We start from the raw sequence: 19,105 nt of genomic DNA, 5'->3' as shown, positions 1-19,105 counted from the left end.
AAAGAGGAATATTACGACATTTAAGTATAAAAATAAAGGGGAATATTACAAAGTGTTGTTATTTTAGTAACTTTCAGGTAGGATGTTTTTTAATTTAAATCAGTCATGATTATTAATGCCTTTTCAGGTTTTGCTTTAAAAACTGAGTTTTTTGGCATTTCTTCTTTTCTTGTGACAGTAATTTTATTTATTATTGTGTTACTTTCACCTAAAATAGTCCATTATTTTTCAATAGAAGCAGCATTTACTTTGAGGACTCAGCTGCAAAGTTGGAAGAAAAAATGAAAGACATGGCTATTTGTGATAAGTCTTCACCTTTTCAGGTACAGTATGAAAATGGTCTTTCTCATAATTAAGTTTTAGACCCTGAATAGGGCGTGTTTCTTGTATGAGTGTAACATCAGTTAGTTATTTTATCCACTAATCATTGGAAAATATGTGCATTTTTCCTGAGAATATTCAGTACTGTTAACCATGAGTCTGTTCCTTCTGTATTGTGGATCAAATTTGTGTAGTGTGTAACAAATGGCAGTACACTCAAGGAAAGGGTCAAACTAAGCTCTTTTTTTGCAATGATAATGTTATGCACGCTTTTGCAATGATGCTATGCATAGCATATGTGAAAAACACTGAGCTAAGATTCATTCTTATGACATTGTTTACATAAGGTATGATCATATTTATAAGCATTTCCTAGATACATTATCAGACATGTTTTAAACCAGCTACAGTGAAAATATTCAGGATACCTCAGTTCGGTTTTTTTCTGTTTTCCATGTAGGGAAATGCACAAAGTTCTATCCCGAAGCCCAAAAGGTATGTGTTTATTTCTTGATTGCTGTCTCCTGTAAACTATATTCCAAATAATTCTATTTTTTCTATCACTAGTAAAGAAATGCTGCTCTTGGGAGGTACATTTCTTTTCTCATCATGTGTTAGGAAAATGGTTCATTATAAATTTTGCTTTTATCCTTGTTAAAGAATATTGGCAGCTAATTTTGCTAATGTAAGAAACAAGGAAGAGGAAAAAAATATGTCAGATGTAAATAAAAGTTTGCCAGACATGGACGCAAATACTGGAGAAGAGAATGGGAGTCCACACACTGTCAATAAAACGTAAGAATAATTTTTTTTTAATTAATATTTGTAAGGCAGTAATAGTATGTATAAATCTAGATTTGTTTCCCTATTTATGGTAGAAGGAGGGAAAATACTCCTGTAAAAAGAGCTTTCAAAGAAAATTGATATATTTTTTTTTCCTGGAAATTTCAAATCTAGTGTAGAAGTTGGCAAGCAGTGGTATTTAAAGCTCACAACCAAACATCGTGTGAACCAACATGTGAAGATGGGAGAGTAATTACCCCTAGTTGTTTTAATCTCCAAGAATGGGATTTAGATCTGTAGATTTGTCAAATGATCAATGTAATATTGCAGTAGCTGTATTATATCTGTCAAGATTATTTTAAAACCATTGATTGAAAATTAAGTGCAATTAAGTGTGGTTTTCCATTTTTTTTTTTTAAGATTTCTTGATCTTTTTGAAGAAATAGAGCCTATTGATAAAGGTGGTTTCGGGACTGTGTTCAAGGCAACATCGAAGTCTGATAAGACAACCTATGCAATCAAACGAGTTAAATTCACAGAGTATGTACTGTATATTTACTTCTGCCTTTTAGGACAACCTTAATCAAGATTTTAATGCTTTGGTTTCTTGCTTCAACAGTACTAGAAGCATTTAAGTCGTTTTCATTATTAATTGCTTGTCCTTTCTAGTAACATTTTTCTTCATTTCCAAATGAAGCTGAAAGTAGTCCTGAACCTTTGGTAATTTTTGTAGGTGTGTTAAGTTCTCTTTTCCCTGAACACAGTAGTGCTCTGATCGCTAATATTGCAAAATGCTTTTGAAGAAAACCTGCTGATTATTAAAACATTGAAAGCAACAGTGTTATTTTTGACAGGCTACATGGTAAATTTCCATATCAGTAATACAAAATAACTGTAATTATGGAAAATAGAAAACAAATCAGAGTAATAAATTTTGTGGTTTGTAATTAGAAAAGGCTTTATATGTGACCCATGTAGTCATTACTATCATGCTGTGTTACTTTTATTAATCTCAACAGAGAATTATGATCTTAATTTTTTTTAGAGTAATTATCTGTAACCATTACCTAGTCGAGTATTTTATCAACAGTTGAAAAAATTTTCTTTTAGGTTATCTATTGAAAATGTTTTAAATCGTTGGTGATACTTGTCCCTTAAATTGTGTAATGTGGTACATTTCCCTTTGGATTCTTGTATTCTTTGCAAATACATGTTATTTTCATTGGTATTGCTATCCTGAGATCTATACTGAAAACCTTCTTCTGATTACTCAAGTAATGACTGCTCCTCTGCTGGTGGGTTTGCAGCTATCTGCTTTTTTTGAGTGGGGATTTAAATCTTAATGTGGTTAATTTAATTCCTAATACATTTTGCACTTTGAATATCCAAGCAGATGAAAGAAAACCCACCAAATTTGTAGCTTCAGTTTTGAACTTTCGACTTTAGATGATTTCAACTATGCTTTGTTTCTAAATTAATGTAAAACTATCTGTATGCTGCCACTTGATAGCATATATTTTATTTAACTTTGTATTACACAGTAATAGGTAAATGCCTTTTTTAATTCATTCCCCCCTCCTGATAGGAAAGTAGAGCGTGAAGCAAAGGGACTTGCAATACTTACACATGAGAACATAGTGCGGTATCATTGCAGCTGGAGAGGGTATGACTGTATAAAGGATCCAGACTCAAGGTAACTACAAAATAATAGTTTGCATTCACAACCTTTTTGCCATAGTGAACTTTATGCTGTTGATAATTGGTTATCAGTTATTATACAAATGTAAGTGTACACATGTGCAATTGTACTGCTAGGAGAAAAGGCACAGTACTTTCCAGCAGCAGGTTGTATGTCATTAAGTATATTTGTCTTCTTTTCCTTGATAAATAAGATATATTATATAATTTTATATTTCTCTCCTCTCTTAATATATGGGACTTAATGAATTTATAGAGGAGTGTCAGACTGCAGAACTCAAAATTTGGGGCAAAAATTAACAACAGAAACTAAAAAATTGGCTGCAAGTTGGCTACTAAATTACTGATCAGAAGCTTCCTTTTTATAAAAAGTACTGGTCAGCCAGTAGCTATCACATTTAATTATTTCCCTAAGTTAGTATTTTAACCATGATACCTGAAACAGTTTTGATTGTTTAGAAAAGGAAGACAAAATGAAATGCTCTTTAATTTAGAGCTAACCTTTTGACACTGAGACTTCTGCTAAAACAATGCTGAGAGTTTTACTTGTAAATGAGACTATTAACTTTTCCAAGCTTCTGTGGTAAGCTTTTTTCACTAGCTGTGAATTCATACTCTTCAAATAGGCTGCCATACTTATTTAGAGCCATAAAATATTAATGGATTCAAAATCATGGTTGGCATGATACCCCTCCATAACTGTGTTCATTAAATGAGGAGTAAAATGGGAGGGGAAAGTCTGTCAAAACTGAACCATTAATATGTTGGAGCCTCAATATCATGTGTGTGTTTGATATCAAACAGTTATTGGGTAATAGACAGAAAAAAAAAGTCCTCAAAGCTGCGGTCCCAGACTGGAATTCATGCCCTGACCTCAAGTCTACTGAGAGTACTGAGCCATTTAATGCTTGTTCTTTCAGTGCCTTGAGCAGCTTTATTCATCACACAGTGTACATAGGAAAAACCAGTGCATGCTTCTCTTTCTGTTTTCCTTCCCCTCACCATCTCCAGCCTCAGCCTATCCTATGGGCTTCTCTGGAATGTGTGAGGCTACCAGATGGGTGAATATATTTCACCTATATTTCCAGCTCTCAGAAGGGTTTCTGTGACTAGCAGACCAATGTCAAAAACAGTCACTACACTATGTTCTTGACAGGACAGAGTGAACATGACCATTCTGGGCAGGATAGGAAGGCTGATGTCTCTTGAGCAGAATAGAGAACACATGTCAGGCACTTGCAGTAGTTCCTACAAGGCCACATGGGAGCCAAGGACAGTGGTATTTCTTCCTGAATAGGACATGCCTCTAGGTATGAGGGAAATAGAACTTGGGCTCTCAGAAAACTTCCAGTGTGAAAGTAGAAAGCAAGCAAAACTTCAGAAATATTCCAGGAGTATGTAGCAACCGAGCAGGAATTCTTTGGGTTGAAGTTCTATTTATGTAATACAAATTGCTCTAGGATCTTTCTTAAAATTAAAGGACTTACAGACTTTGTTTTGGGTAACTCCAAAAATAACTATTAGCAAAAAGGGCTTTTGAAGATGACTTGGGAGGAATTCTATCTTGCCAATTTTAATATGGTATGTAATTTTCTTTTGAAGCTGGATTCCAGGCAAAAATATTCTCTGTCTTTTCATCCAAATGGAATTCTGTGAACAAGGGACATTGGAAAATTGGATTGCAAAAAATGAAAAAAACCGACAGTATCATGCAAAGGCACAAAACCAATTCTTACAAATAGTGAAAGGAGTGGAATATATTCATTCTAAAGACTTAATTCATCGAGACCTCAAGGTATGTAGGATAGGAAAATTAAAAAAAAAAAGGCAAAAAGAAAAAGTTAAAGATAGTAAACTTACTGGAATTTCAAAGAATGTTGAATTATTATAGTCTTTGCTTACTCTGTTATGTACTCTAGCAGTGTGCTCCTTTGGATATTGCTAGTGATTGATTTTCTTTCAGCAGCTGACCGAACCTCATCCTAAAATCAGAAGGTAAACTTGGAGGACCTCAGAATGCAATAGTTGAAAGAATCAGTAGTCATCAGCTAACAAGTATTTTCAGTGTGTTAGTGGGTCACAAGACTTCCTATTGGAAAAAGAAAAGTTGAGTGTAGAGAGCTCGCTCTTGCCATATTGTAAAGGGGTAGTTTATCTCTCCTAATACATGCTGTGTTTGATAACATGCTCTAGTTACTTTTGTGTATGCATACAAATGTTTGAATGCTACAGTTTTGGATAGAATTTCAGTGTCTAGATGTGCAGTCATAAGATGATTTTATTTCAGTTTTAAGATTATAAGGGACAAAGCCTTCATGGCTTCAGGACAGACACTATAATGTTGCTTACACTTTTAAGTCACTCCATGAAAAAAAATCATTAGTGTGGTGGCATTCCTAGGATTAAGCTAACTTCCCTACCTGACCACTCAGCAGCCACTCTAGCAGTCAAATTCCCACCACCAGAGACCTTGAGAGCTGGGACTGAAGTCTCTTCACAGCAGGCAGCTCCAGTGAACCCACAAGTGCCTCACTTGACCCCCTACACACTCTGGCTGTATTTGATGCTCGACATGGGGTTCATACCCTTGACCCTGAGATTAGGAGTCTCATGCTCTACTAGCTGAGGTAGGAATAAGGCTGTGGTCTGTCAGCAGTGGTGTTCTCCAATTTAATGCTCCTACTGAATTCACACACTACTTGCTCACTTCCCGTCTCCCCTGTGGCAGGCTGGAGAGGAGAATTGGAGGCACAAAAGATAAAGAGCATGTTGATACAAGAACAATTTACTGGAAACAGCAATAAGTAAAAAAAATAAACAAAAACAGTAATAGCATTAAAGAGAGATTCACATGCAAAAAGTTCAGCATGGAGTCCTACCTGATAATGCCATGCTCCCATGACTTGGAAATGAACCCTTCCCTCATTCCCAGAAAATGACATGAAGTGGTATAGAATAACCTCCATGTTCTAGCTATGTATCCCCCACTGATTAGGGTACAAATTAACCCTCTCCTGACCAGAACCAAGTTGTACTGCTGACTCTTCTACCTGTATTTGAATTGACGAACTTTGCTCTCTGATCTGCTGTCATCTTGGCCATCTGAGATCTCCATAGCCCAGAATCAAAGTTGCAGGATAGGTTCAAGCTGAGATTAAAGCTATAATATTTAAATATTATACAATACTTGTATTTAATATACAGTGCTATGTTAAATATGTGTGGATATGGTCAGACTTGAACAGAACAACTACACTGAACATTCTTTACATGAAGATCTCTTCCTGTTGACTATTAAGTATCTCCTGGCCTTATGGTCCACTGGAGCTTCTTCAGATAAAAGACAGCATGAGGCATTGGTTTTGTTTTAAAGACTTTCAGAAGTATAGTTTCCTTATCTTCTGTGGAAAACTTAATTGAAGCATATGAAGTTCTACTTTTAGTTGCTTGACTTTGTGTTCTGGTTTTGGCTAGGATACAGTTAATTTCTATTCAGTAGGTGGTACAGTGCTGTGTTTTGGATTCAGTATTATAATAATAGTGACAACACATTGATGTTTTGGTTGCTACTAGGTAGTATTTATTTTAAGTCAAAGACTATTTTTTTACATGGAAGAGGGCTGATCTGGGCTCAGGGAAGGGATCTGGCATCAGTCAGCGGGTGGTGAGCAATTGTATTGTGCATCACTTGTTTCTACTTGGTTTGTTTTTTTTTAATCCTTTTATTATCATTGTTATTTACCATTATTATTAAATTTTACTTTTGTTTTAATTATTAAACTGTTTTTAACACAGCTTGCAAGTTTACTTTTGATTCTCCCTCCCATTCCACTGCGTGGTGTTTAGTTGCCAACTGGCCTTAAAATGTGACACTGTCAAATTTAAAAAGGGGAAGTTTAATGGAAATCTAAAAGTGATACTCTGAGATACCTGTAGTAAACCTTAACTCTGCATTTGATTTGGAACACACTATCCTTCTGCGCCTAGGAGAAACTCTGACTTGAGTGGAATTCCATGTGAGACTAAATGCTTTGCCCAAGTGTATCAAGTCCTGGCTAGGATTGAAGAGTGAAAAGCACTTTGGGCTATAGAATGTTATATGCACAATGTATTTGAAGAGCAATTAAAGCATGACACAGTTATGACTGAGCTAGTGGAAAAAAGGTGCAGAATGTACTACTTGAAATTTAGTTTGTGTTTTTAAAAATTGATTTAACTTCTTTCTTTCCACACCATTAGTTTCTTAATGCTACTTTCTGAACAATTATCAGATTTTATGGGGAAGGCTTCTGTGGCTGATTATGCTTGATGATAAACCTTGGTCATTTGCTGATTTTTTTTTTTTCCTTTTTTTAAATTTATATATACAAAAATAGCCTCAGAATATATTCATATCACGCGATGATAAAATAAAAATAGGTGACTTCGGTCTTGTGACTTCTGTGGCATTTGAGACTCTGACTGAGGACAGAGGAACAAAATCATATATGGCACCAGAACAGGTAATTATCCTGCTGTATCAGTGTCTCTGTAATTAGATGTGTGCTATAAATTCAGCATTGGATGTTCTCAATCCTAATCTCAGTATTAAAGCAAGCTCCTAAAGTGCCTGAAGTTCCCTGGTGTGACTGTATGTGAGGATAACTTTATTTTGGAGAAAGCTTTACCAAAAGTTTGGTAACGTTTTTTGCTCTGTATGAACATACAGTCTGACACTGCGTGCTGTAAGGAATGCTTCTGTAAAACAGGCTGCCAGATATATACTTAAATTTGAATTTAGGCCCCCTGTTAATTGTAATTTTTTTTCTGTTTGTTTAATTATTTGTCACAGGGTAATATTGGCATGCTTTATCTGTACAGGTCTGTAGAAATCTTAATTTCAGAGTGTTCAATGTGACATAATAGTCACTGTTTACCAGGTCTGAGGCTGAAAGGGTTAACAAATAGAAGGATATTGAGTAGGGCCAGTCTTGTAGCCTTGGGGTAGGAATTTCTGCTGACTTCAAATTTTGCTTTAAGAAGTGCTGTTCTGCAGTTGGATTTGATGCCTGTATTGTTCTGTTCTAATATTTCTAGTCTGGGGACAGATATGGAAAGGAAGTAGATATTTATGCACTGGGATTAATTTGGTTTGAAATTCTTTCGGCAATCACTGGTCATGAAAAATCTAGGGTAAGTAATCTTTAAATTTAAAAACTCCCACTGTTTTGCTGTTGTTTTGCCTTGCTGCTAATATCACATATTGGTAGCATTTTAGAAGGAATCTCTTTATCTAGAGTACTATCTCTAATTGCTTTTTTTCCCCTTAATTCATTTCCATAAAGCCTCTAAGTCCTCAACCTGAGTTGGAATGTCATAAATGAAGGAAAGAAATATTAGTTTTATTTCATTTCTGTCCTACTACATATTCACTAAAGCCCAAGCATGCTTTAAAAAGGATAATGTCAAGCAAAAAAGTATGTCAAGCTTCTTATAAATCTTTTTCTTTGATCAGAAACTTAAAGGGAGTATTTTTTGGATTTTAGAAAATAAAAACTGTGGATGGGTGACTTTTGTCTCTGCCATGCTCTTGTCTTCACTGCACAGTGGAGCAAGAAGAGTTTCCACCAAATCAAAACCCTTGCAGTTTTCCAAGATGAAAAAAAATTATTTGGAACACATTGCTTTAAGCGAAACAGATATTTTTTCAAAAAGAAACTCCATGTTACTTAAGCTTTTTAAAAAAGTTATCTTGTATGTGTTTTGAACTTTTTATGTGCAAACCTGCATATTGGTAGGGCAGTGATGTCTGTTCAACTTGGCTCTGTCCAGCCACCTTGCAGTACTTCCTCAGATCTTCTGTTCCTGCTCACAGTTGACTGCAAATGCATGCACAGTCCCATGAATTTTACAGTTGGAAAAGTGTAATTTCCTTAAACTATAAAAATTTTGTGCTCTTCAGGCAGGTGGGGAAATGATGTGGATGGAAAGTCTTAGGATGGTCTTCAGTTGCTCCATTAGATTAGAAAGAATTTCACTTAATGGAACATGATGATGAACTCTAGTGATGGCAAGTCCTGCTGTGAGCACATAGTGTAAAAGCAAAGTTGATTATTCTGTGCTGAGCAACTGGTTCAGTTGATGATCCCCAGCAGGTAGGGTGACAGGCCTAAAGCTACTGCTAAAGAGTAGGAAAAACCTTGAAGTTCACAGGAGCTGTTCTTTTACTGGATAATGGTTGTGAAGGGCTTGCTGTGCCAGGCTTATAGGGATCCATAAGACTAGCTGATGATTCAGGATACACAGCTAAGTCCAAGAACATGACTGTCATCTTCAAGCAGACATTACAATAGTTAACAGCAAATGAATTAAGCAGATTGCTCTGTTTACCTGGAAAGCCACTTGCAGAATCACAGAATAGATAAAGTTGGAAGGGGCCACTGGAGGTCATCTAGTCCAACCTACCTGCTCAAGCAGGGTTCCCTAGAGCACATTACTTGGGCTTGTGTCCAGTGTATCTCCAGTGAGGGAGACTCCACAACTTCTCTGGACAATCTGTTCCAGTGTCAGTTACCCACACGGTAAAGATGATCACCCTCATGTTCAGGTGGAATGTTCGATGCATCAGTTTCTGTCATTGCCTCCTGTCCTATTGCTTGACCCCACTGAGCAGAGCCTGGCTCCATCCTCCTGGCACCTCCCTGCAGATACTCACAGACATGGATGAGCTCCCCTCTCAGTGCCTCTTCTCAAGGCTGAACAGCCCCAGCTCCCCCAGCCTTTTCTTTTTAGGAGAGATGCTCCAGTGCCTCAGTCATCTTTGTTACCCTCCTCTGGAGCCACTCCAGCAGCTCCATGCCTCTCTTGTCCTGAGGAGTCATCCACATCTGGACTCAGCACTCCAGATGTGCCTCACCAGGGCTGGGCAGAGGGGCAGGATCACCTCCCTTGAGCTGCTGGCAGTGCCCTTCCTAATGCACTCCAGGATTCCATTGGCCTTCTTGGCCACAAGGACACACTGCTGGCTCGTGGATGGCTTATTGTCCACCAGGACCCCCAGGTTCTTCTCCACAGAGCTGCTTTCCAGCAGGTCAGCCCCCAGCCTGTACTGGTGCCCAGGGTTATTCTTCCTCAGGTGCAAGACTCTGCATTTCCTTTTGTGGAATTTCAGAAGGTTCCTCGCTGCCCATCTCTCCAGTCTGTCAAAGTCCTTCAGGGCTGCACAGCACTCTGGGGTGTTGGTCACTCCTCCCAGCTTTGTGTCTTCCGTGAACCTGAAGAGGCCTCTGCCCCTTCATCCAGGTCATTGGTGATCAGGTTAAATAATACTGGGTTCAGTATTGAAGCTAGGAGGACACCACTGGTGACCGGCCTCCAACTAGACCCTGTGCTGCTGAGTGTGACCCTCTGGGACCTGCTGTTCAGCCATTTGTTCCAGACTGCTGTTGCTGAGCTTGCCTGTCAGGATGTTGTGAGAGACATTGTCATTTGTCATATAGAAAAAAAAATTGTTAACCATAAGCCATTTCTAAAGCATGCAATACCAAAGTCCTGTTGGTTCTTTGGAGTCCATGTAGACTTTTATGCAGTGACTCAGAAATAAGAGTGTGATACTGAATATGATAAAAAGGAGGAAGCATGCCTTTTGGCTTGCAAACAAATTCAGTTGTCTGATTTTTTTATTTTAATGTCATGAGAGAATATAAATCCATTACTTTTAAATTAAGGAAAGAAAGATAATAGTTCTGAAATAGAGAGGACTATTGAAACAAACATGTCATTATTGGATAATAGTTGATGAAAAGACCATAAAACCAAACCCACATACAACTAAATAAAAAAACCCCAACTTTCAAACTATTTACAGTTACTGTTTGAAGCCTTACATTTTCTGTAGATTTGTGTTCTCCTAACTACTTCAGTAAACTATATACATCATAAGGTAGAGATACAAAACATAACAAATGTAAGCATACCAAAACTATTCTTTTTTATTAATTTCAGGTATGGCCTTCTGTTAGAGAAGGTGAGCTTCCAGAGGACTTCATGAAACGATTTCCAACAGAGGTATGGGATTTTAATATATTTTTTGGTTATTGTATTAACTTACAAAACAAACCAAAAAAACCCCCTACTAACATTTAGTATTTTTTGCAGGCATCCACAATAAAGAAGATGCTTTCAACATCGCGAAGAATCACTGTATCTCATTTACTTGACATTGTTAAGTCTGTTGATACAGAGAAGGCACTTAGAAATTATTCTTGTTAAATGTCCTTTCATACTGTGTTTAAATCCAGAGTATGATGAATTTATTACAATTGATGAAGTGACAACAGATGTCAGAAGCAACAGCAAGATGTGGGGCATGTCTTTTCCTTGGCCACATCACCATTCGTGTCTGCCAGCTGCAACCAGGACAGGGCACTTCTGCAAGAAATCATGTGCAATTTTTACGTGGAAACATGGGTTGTGGATGAGCTGGACTGATTTGTACAATAAGTAATAGAACCCAGTCCTTTTCCCCTGCTGAAGATTATGTTGATATGCTTAAGTGCTAACTGGGCTGTGGCAAATCCCTGCATGTGCTGCATCCATTATCCCTTACAGTTATCTATTGCTTTCCATGGAAGAAGTGCTGTCTGGTGGTATGTGACTCAAACCTTTCTGATTTGTTCACTGATACTTCTAATAATTACTGGAATCCCCCCACTGATACCAAGAGTAGTTTTGGCAGAAAAAATACTAGGAATAGGTGAATGTTAATCTTCACTGAATTTCAGTACTTTAAGGCGTGTTTTCTTATCTCTTCACAGCTGCTGCTGACCTAGCACCTTCAGTGCTCTAGAATTTAAACCTGTAAAATGAGGATTTCTTAAGAATTTAAATGTTAAATATTCAGCTTCTAGGAAATCTAATATAAGACAAATCTCAGTTTTTGAAAACTTTTAAAGTTTTGATGGTTGTCTTTTTTAGAAAGGAACATTCAAGGTGCTATTAATATAGGAAAATTCTCCAATTGCCTCAGTAGTAACCATTTGAAATCCTAGGCTGAGAAAGCACTTTAAACATTCCCATGCTTCTAGGTTTTAGTCCATTATTGTAATACTGAGGCATGCCTAACCCTTAGTAACTGTAATGAGTACCTCTGGTGTGCCTGCCACCAGCCCCACAAAAGGGAACAGCAGGTTCTCTGCTACTCTTCACTTACATCCTTTAGAGTTCAGCCTTAGCTGAACTTGAAGTACTGTGTGTGGTGTGGGGAGCAGGGTGAAAAGACAGGCACATTGGACCTTCAAGGTGCTTGTCTTTGAGCTCTGTCTTGTCTAACTGTTCACTGATTTAGGGCCAATATAACTCTATAAGGAAAATGAGCAGAGATTTCTAAGCAAAAAAAATAGGTAATATATGAAATATTGTAAAGTGGATGACTGCTCTAAAAGTAGTAATACAAATGAAAGTATTTACATTCTTAGGGAAATCAGTGATGTTCTGGTGCAAGTATGTGTTGATAAATAAGAATGTGATTGTACATACTTTTGTAAGGCCTTACACTGTTTTCTTTTTTTCTCTTTATCATGAATCACATATATAGAATCATAGAATGGTTTGGATTGGAAGGGACCTTAAAGAACAACCCCCCTGCCCTCAGCAGGGAGACTTCCCAGTAGATGACATTACTCAAGGCCTTGTTCAACCTGGCTTTGAACACTGCCCACAATGAGGTATCCACAGCTTCTCTGGGAAATCTGTTCCAGTGCTTCACACCTTCACAGTAAAGAAATTCTTCCTAGTATCTAATCTCAACCTTTCATTTCAAAGCCATTCTCCCTTGTCCTGTCACAACATGCCCTTGGAAAAAGTCCCCCTCCAGCTCTCTGGGCATCCCCCTTTATGTGCTGAAAGGCTGCTCTAAGGTTTTCCCAGAGCCTTCTCTTCTCCAAGCTGAACAACTCCAACTCAAGGCAACTTTATTTGTCAGTTCCCTCAGGACGAGTAGATGCATGTCCGATGGACTTGTGCACTTCTAGGTTCTTTAGATTTTCTTGAATCTGATCTTGAGATCCCCGGCCAGACTGAATTCCATCAGGGCTTTATGCTTTCCTAACCTTATCCTTGACTGGAATTCATAAGGTATTTCACAACTATAAACTAATTAGTGTTTCTTTGCAGTGGTCAACATCTGTGAGAGATTATATATCCTTACAGAAAAAATACTACTATTTCTTCTCTTCAATCTATTGGGATAAAATTAACATGTAGTTGGACTTGATGATCTTAAAGGTATGTTTCAATCTAAACAATTCTATGAAACGACTCATAATATGAAAATTCATATGTGACAATCTTTTGGCTGAATTTCCTTTACGTTTTCTGGACAGAGTGAAATAGCATCATTAGTAATAGTATCACTAGAAATAGTATCTTGCTGTTAAGTAATACTGAGTTTGTCTCAGTAGTTTTTGATATATTTTCTCTGCATAGTATTTGTATACTTCAGCATTAACTTTTTATAAACGGTTATAGTAGCGACTGCTGTTAAAAAAGGTCTGAATTATAAAAGGTCAATTAAAAAATATTTTTATGTAAAAAAATGAAAACCCACCATCATGATCTAAATCTATTTAATTATGGAAAATATGCACCTTTATATACAACAAAAAATTGGTTTGACTAATGTCACTGTCGTGTTTCACAAGCTTTTTTTCCCCCCCACTCAGTTTAAGACAGTAAGCAAAACCAGTCCGGTATTTAGGCATCTCTCTAAAGATGAACAAACCCTGTTTAACACATTATGTCATAAAGTGATTAGCCAATATTTATGCCTTTAGTTATACTTGACTTTTATTACCAGTTGGGCAGTGCATAAACAAAGATGTGAAAGACAACCTCCATCTCAATTATGATAGTTCAATTACAAATACCAAGTTTTAATTCCTATTAAATTGTGCAAACAGAAAATATGAATTTAACTTGTCAACTTAAACTCTTCTTCTGCATACTTTGGTATGAATTCTTGAGTATGGCACAGTTTTGAGCCTTTTAAAAGATAATATGAACTATACATACTTATCAGGGCTCCTTCCTTTAGACTGGCTTTAGTCATGATCTGCAGCACTGTCTCCAGGACAGTTTGAAGATAAATCTTCAGAGTCTAAAGGATAAACAAAAAAATAAGGAAAAAAGTGAGTAACTGAAGCTCAGGGAAGGAAAAAATGGTTGCTAGAAATATTTCTAGAATCCATGTAGAACAGATTAAATAGAATTCAAAGTTTACAAGTTTGTAACTCTCAATTTTGTTCTAAAACAGCGAATAGAAATTCTACTCTTTGTTGCTGTGAAACTGGATGTTGTTCTATTTTTTTCAGGAACACCTCCCAGCTTTTTCAGCTTTTTATGGTATTGGTTTTAATATCTGAATTATGTTTTCTCAAAATTAATTACATTCTAATATAAATGCAAATAAATGTCAGTATGGTTGGCTGTGGTTTGTTGTGTACGGGTTTTTTTTGGTTGGTTGGTTTTGGTTTTTCTGCATATAAACCTAAAAACTGGCTAATAATCACAGTAACAATATGGACAAAGCAAAAACCAACAGCCTGGAAGGTAAATTTGCTATGTAGCTTTGGAAGCTGCAGTAAGAGAAGCACAAACGATATATTCTATAGCTGGAGTCTAGCTGCATACAAAAGCTTGGTTCACTCTCACCTTCGTAGGTTGTTCCACACCAAATGCAGTAGAAGTGCTCTTCTCTCAAATAAGCTGTCAGGATGTGTAGCTTTTCTGATACCTAAAGATATGAAGAGTTATGTGATGACCTGGAGTTCACATGACATAAACCATTTTGAGCTACTGGTTTGCTAAAATAAAGTGTGTAACCTAATGCTATAGAAAAGCTACAGAGGACTGTAGCTCAGTAAGACAAGAAGTTTCCTGCATTTGGAGAACAGTGCACAGGAATTCATGATCTCTGGAAGGTTAATGGCTGTTGTTTGCTTATCCTTACCAGCTAAGAAACCTGCTCTGAAGAGAGTGAGCTAAAAATATTATTTAGCTATGTGATTTCATGTATATGGTATCTCTTGTGGTTTTTTTACACCTAATCTCTGCCAATCAAACACGTAAGGCTAACAACAGCTGTGTAATGTAGTTCTTAAAAATATGTATTTCCAATGTCCATCTTGAGATAATCTGTGAAGCACTTTCAGAAATTAATTAGTGACTCTAAACTTTAACCTCAGACATGAGATGAGGCATCCAAAATTAAAACTCAAAAGCACATAACTGATTTTGCATATCTTGGCTAAGGCACAAAAATATTTAGAATTTAATTTCTAGGCTACTTTTTTCAAAGATCAGCCTCAAAACAGATAAGCAGTAAATCAGTGTTCTGTCATGTAACTGCTAGAAGTCACTGCTCAGGGATTACAAAGAGGCCCTTTACTACAGTGTGGGAAACACATATACATACATCCTTTATACATGTATGTATACATACATACTGTTTCAAGGAATATTTAATTCTTAATTGGATGATTAATTCAGTTGCAGGGCTTACACTTAAGTCTGAGCTTGTGCATTCATCTTCCTTGTCTTCCTCATCCTTTTTGTCTTCCTCTTCAGGTTCTATCCAAAACCAAGTCTCCTTGGGAACATCAATATCCTTAAACAACAAGGGATTAAAATGGAAGTTATTTGTCTTTGTAAGTTTTCTTGTAAGATGCTGGATAAAGCTAATTTCTAGGAAGTGAGCTGTTAGCCTTTTAAAACTTGCATGTATAGTATAACCAAGAATTACTAAAGCTGTAGGTAAGTACAGCAATCCAAAAGAAGGATTATTCACCTTTTTTTTTTTAAACAATGGAATGCATGCCAGTGCTAGCACCTAGTTCTATTTCATCTATGTTTGGTACATGCAAGACTACACAGCAACATAATCTCACACCAAGCCAGTGAGCAGATACCCTTGTTTATCAGTTGAAGAATGCTGCTCCAAGTTATTTTATCAAGAGATGAGGTGGTGCTTCCTAATTCACCTCAGGTAAAGTTAAAGGAAGAAAAGTAAACAAGGATGATCTAAGCTTAATTCAGCTGACTTCATTTGAAGCAAACTAAGTAGTATTGAACCATCTCAGCACAACTTGTGAGGTGCTATTAACCTCTGCCTGGTTAATGGAAGAAAAAAAACCTTGAAGTTTTCCACTGGCAAAAATTCATAGTGGTTCACTACTACTGCCCTTGCAAGTGGAAGGTACTTAGTTTTATGGGGTTTTTTGTTTTTTTAATGGTACTTTGGTGAATCTGCTAATTACCTCAATGCTGATCCCCCATTATTGGAGATACTAAAAATCTGCCTGGTCCTGGACAACTTGCTTTAACTGACTGTGCTTGAAGAGCAAGGCTGAACAAGATAACTTCCAGAGTCAATTCCCAATGTCAGTCACTGTGTGATGATGTTGCTCTCTCACCTGAAGCAAACAGCACCATTACTGAGGATGGCCTGATACTGGCTACTGGAAGATATGCAAACAGCTCAGAAATAACCACAAGAATGCAGAAACAAAAACACAGGTCCTCACGTAAGTTACCGTGAGCTTGGTGTGCATCTTCAACTATCTTAATGGTACAATTATAGACTTCAAAATATTTTAAGAGGACTGAAGTGCTGCCAAACATCAAGACTTTAAGCTAGTTACTCTACAGTTTTAGAGAACTTCCAAGAACTGAACCACTACATTGCAGCTTATATCTCTAACCTCTGTGTCTTCCTTCCAACCCCCCAGGAAACCCCACAGGTCTCACTTTTTGCATATCTAATTGCTGGCAGGCCCTCTGGCTTTTTCGCAGGTCCCCTTCCATCTTACGTTCTTCTTGTTTGGTTTTGAATCTTATTCTGTTAAGAACAAGTAGAGATAAATAAGCAGGCAGACACAGTGACAGATGCATTACAGTCCACAGCTTTACAAAACCCGAAAATCTAAGATTCTATTCCTACTAATTTTCTCAGACCTGAACAACATTGAAGTTAAGAAGTCATTCTGACATTCTTTCTGTGGGAACGCACTTGTATTTCTTGGGAATTATACCTTCAAGATACGTTTTTTTGACCACACTACACTGTTTCGTCATCAGGTTTTCCGAAAAGATAGAGCCTTTCCTAGGCTTCTCTTCTCCATATATTACCAGCAAATCAAGAGGAAACCAAAACACAATCTCTAAAAATATACCCCGACTTTTCAAATCATTATACCAAAATTGCTCAGGGATATCTGTGGATTTTATTTTTCAAAGTACATGTTTCTCAAAATAAAAAAGCCGCATATGACCTAGGTTAATATGTATACTGTTTGCATTATTAACAATTACAAAACTAAATGGTGCAGCACATGCTTATAGCATTACAGTGTTCATCTACTTTTGCTTTATAACTGGGAAACAATTACTCTGTAACTCTCACCTTTCATTCAAAACTTTCAAAAATAGTAGCACATTAAAAGAATAACCAAACTTCAAGCACAAAAAGAATTGCTATTCAGACATTGTTTGGAATATCAGTTGTAGGACTTTACCTGAACTGATCTGCAGCTTGTTCATTTGCCTGTTTTTTCATATGAAGTTTTTGTCTATAGCTCTCCAGTTTTTCTTCGGCTTTTCGCTTTTTTAATTCCTCATGACCAAGCCCACTTCTGCCTATGTAAGTTCAAAAGACAAATGTAAGCAGTTGAGGGGCTCTGATATCCAACTAAATAAATCAGAAAGCACCACAAACCTGTTTTTATGTTCAGAGGAATCGGTTCAACAATGCCTTCTCCTGTGAGAGAAAAAATAAGGCAATTTAAAAAACAGAGTTTTTTTCAAAGAATGATTTGTGCAGTATATTCAAGCAGGCAAGCTGCTCTTGCCATTTATTGTCACTTTTTTGCTTGGACGTTGAAAACTTCCTAATCAATATACATTTCGTGCACTACAAATAACACAGCTGTACTGGTAACTCCCTTTTTTTGGGCTTGTCTGCTGGAAGCCTATGGACATTTTTCATTACAGGACCAAAGTGAAAGAAGAGGTGTCAACATGACAGCTGTAACATGCCTGTGATGAAGACTGCTTTGTTACCTCCTTCTGGAGCATTTTCATTCTGCAATCTCACAGCAATGATAAAAAGAAGTCTGGGCCAGTTCATTGTGACTGTCTGCCAGAGACACTAAACTGGCACAGCAGTTATTGAGTCCTTGTTTTACTGATTTTACTTCATCTATTAAGGCTACATAAGGGAAGTACAGTGTGCACGATTTCTTTTGCAAAATCCAGCGATAAATTTCAAGAGGGTCTGATGTTTTCTTAAACACTATTAGCTTTTCAAAACCATTAAAACATCCTTAATGCAATTCCTGTAGGTATGCACATATGCAAGTGCATTTATTGAGCTGCTAATGCTGCTCTTCCCTTGCATCCCTCAATAGCTTGTACTATTTTTACTTCAGTTCTAGGGATTTGCTCTCTTACTTAGTTCTGTCAAGTACCTTCACAGTTCTGTAATGCTATGGCTCTTCAAGAGGCACGTATTGACCTGTCAACAAATGAAGTGACAGCTGCAGTCTGTAAAATATTAAGGTATAGCTGAATACAGACATACATTTTCCAGGTGACAAACTTACCACTTTTGCCAAGGGCCTGGCCGCTCTTGTAGCCCATCTTCTGGAGTAAAGCAAAGCCTTTGTTTTCGTTGCCCAATGCACTTTTCAGTACCAAATCACGTCTCTCTTTTTCTTCTTCTTTTATGCTTTTTTGTCTGTTCTTCTCATTAGCTTCTTTTTGCTTTTCTTCTTTCTGAATAGCTTCCTTCACCCGCCTTACCATGGGCAAGCCTGGCCTTACATCCTGCCTGCAAGTTAGTAATTCCAGCAAACATTTTTAGCATTTTTAAAGAGGTTACAATCACTTAAGAAAGGTGAAAGAAAAGAACTACCTACTTACTTAATAAATAAATCAGACATATAGTCCTCCTCTTCCTCCATGCTTAGCACGCCTCTATGGCGACGCCTCGCCTATGGACACCGTCAGTGCGTGCTACCGAACATTCCGTTTCTCCGCGCGGACCCTGCCAGCGGGGGACGGAGGGACGAAAACACCTGAACCTGCCGGGCCGGGCCGGGCTGCTCCGGGGCACCTGCGCCCGCCTGCAAGCCCACAGCGCGTCTTCCCGGGATACGCTACCGCCGGAGCAGCCGCAACGCCGCTCCACGCCCGGGATCCCCACCGAGCTGCAGCCAGGCACCGGGAGCAGGGAGAGCGGCAGGAGCAGCGACAGCGGCAGGAGCAGCCT

General features: G+C 37.6%; 2 protein-coding genes across 9 annotated transcripts in view; one reads left to right on the top strand and one right to left on the bottom strand.

Annotated features, from left to right (window-relative positions):
* EIF2AK2 (eukaryotic translation initiation factor 2 alpha kinase 2) overlaps nt 1-11,052 on the top strand; it is a 24,554-nt gene extending 13,502 nt beyond the window's left edge. For all 7 annotated transcript variants that reach the window (XM_033053837.2, XM_033053835.2, XM_033053838.2 and 4 more), the window contains 10 exons: nt 236-323; nt 782-816; nt 982-1,116; nt 1,525-1,644; nt 2,690-2,797; nt 4,405-4,597; nt 7,179-7,304; nt 7,879-7,974; nt 10,786-10,848; nt 10,939-11,052. In XM_033053837.2, coding sequence (XP_032909728.1) covers nt 236-323; nt 782-816; nt 982-1,116; nt 1,525-1,644; nt 2,690-2,797; nt 4,405-4,597; nt 7,179-7,304; nt 7,879-7,974; nt 10,786-10,848; nt 10,939-11,052 — 1,078 coding nt within the window. The remainder of the gene's footprint in view (nt 1-235; nt 324-781; nt 817-981; nt 1,117-1,524; nt 1,645-2,689; nt 2,798-4,404; nt 4,598-7,178; nt 7,305-7,878; nt 7,975-10,785; nt 10,849-10,938) is intronic.
* GPATCH11 (G-patch domain containing 11) lies at nt 10,757-19,105 on the bottom strand. Of its 2 annotated transcripts, none has more exons than XM_033053852.2 (9): nt 18,757-19,104; nt 18,438-18,664; nt 17,552-17,593; nt 17,352-17,472; nt 16,585-16,675; nt 15,341-15,445; nt 14,491-14,572; nt 13,852-13,936; nt 10,757-11,211 (listed from the first exon to the last, which is right to left on the bottom strand). In XM_033053852.2, exons 1-8 carry the CDS (start codon nt 18,795-18,797, stop codon nt 13,881-13,883), a joined length of 765 nt encoding a protein of 254 aa, XP_032909743.1. In that variant the 5' UTR covers nt 18,798-19,104; the 3' UTR covers nt 10,757-11,211; nt 13,852-13,880. The 2 variants fall into 2 exon arrangements, with proteins under 2 accessions (XP_032909743.1, XP_032909744.1); XM_033053853.2 differs by having other exon boundaries at nt 11,063-11,638; nt 18,757-19,105.

This window comes from Catharus ustulatus, chromosome 3 (genome assembly GCF_009819885.2).
Source record: "Catharus ustulatus isolate bCatUst1 chromosome 3, bCatUst1.pri.v2, whole genome shotgun sequence".
NCBI classification, from domain to species: Eukaryota; Metazoa; Chordata; class Aves; order Passeriformes; family Turdidae; genus Catharus; species Catharus ustulatus.
This window is presented reverse-complemented; position numbering and strand designations above follow the sequence as displayed.

Coding starts and splice junctions, on each gene's coding strand:
- GPATCH11 (XM_033053853.2), bottom strand. CDS start 18,797: ATGGAGGAAGAGGAGGACTATATGTCTGATTTATTTATTAA. Junction 17,594..18,437: donor CCAGGCCCTTGGCAAAAGTG/GTAAGTTTGTCA, acceptor TTTCTCTCACAG/GAGAAGGCATTGTTGAACCG. Junction 13,937..14,490: donor GTGTGGAACAACCTACGAAG/GTGAGAGTGAAC, acceptor TTTATCCTTTAG/ACTCTGAAGATTTATCTTCA.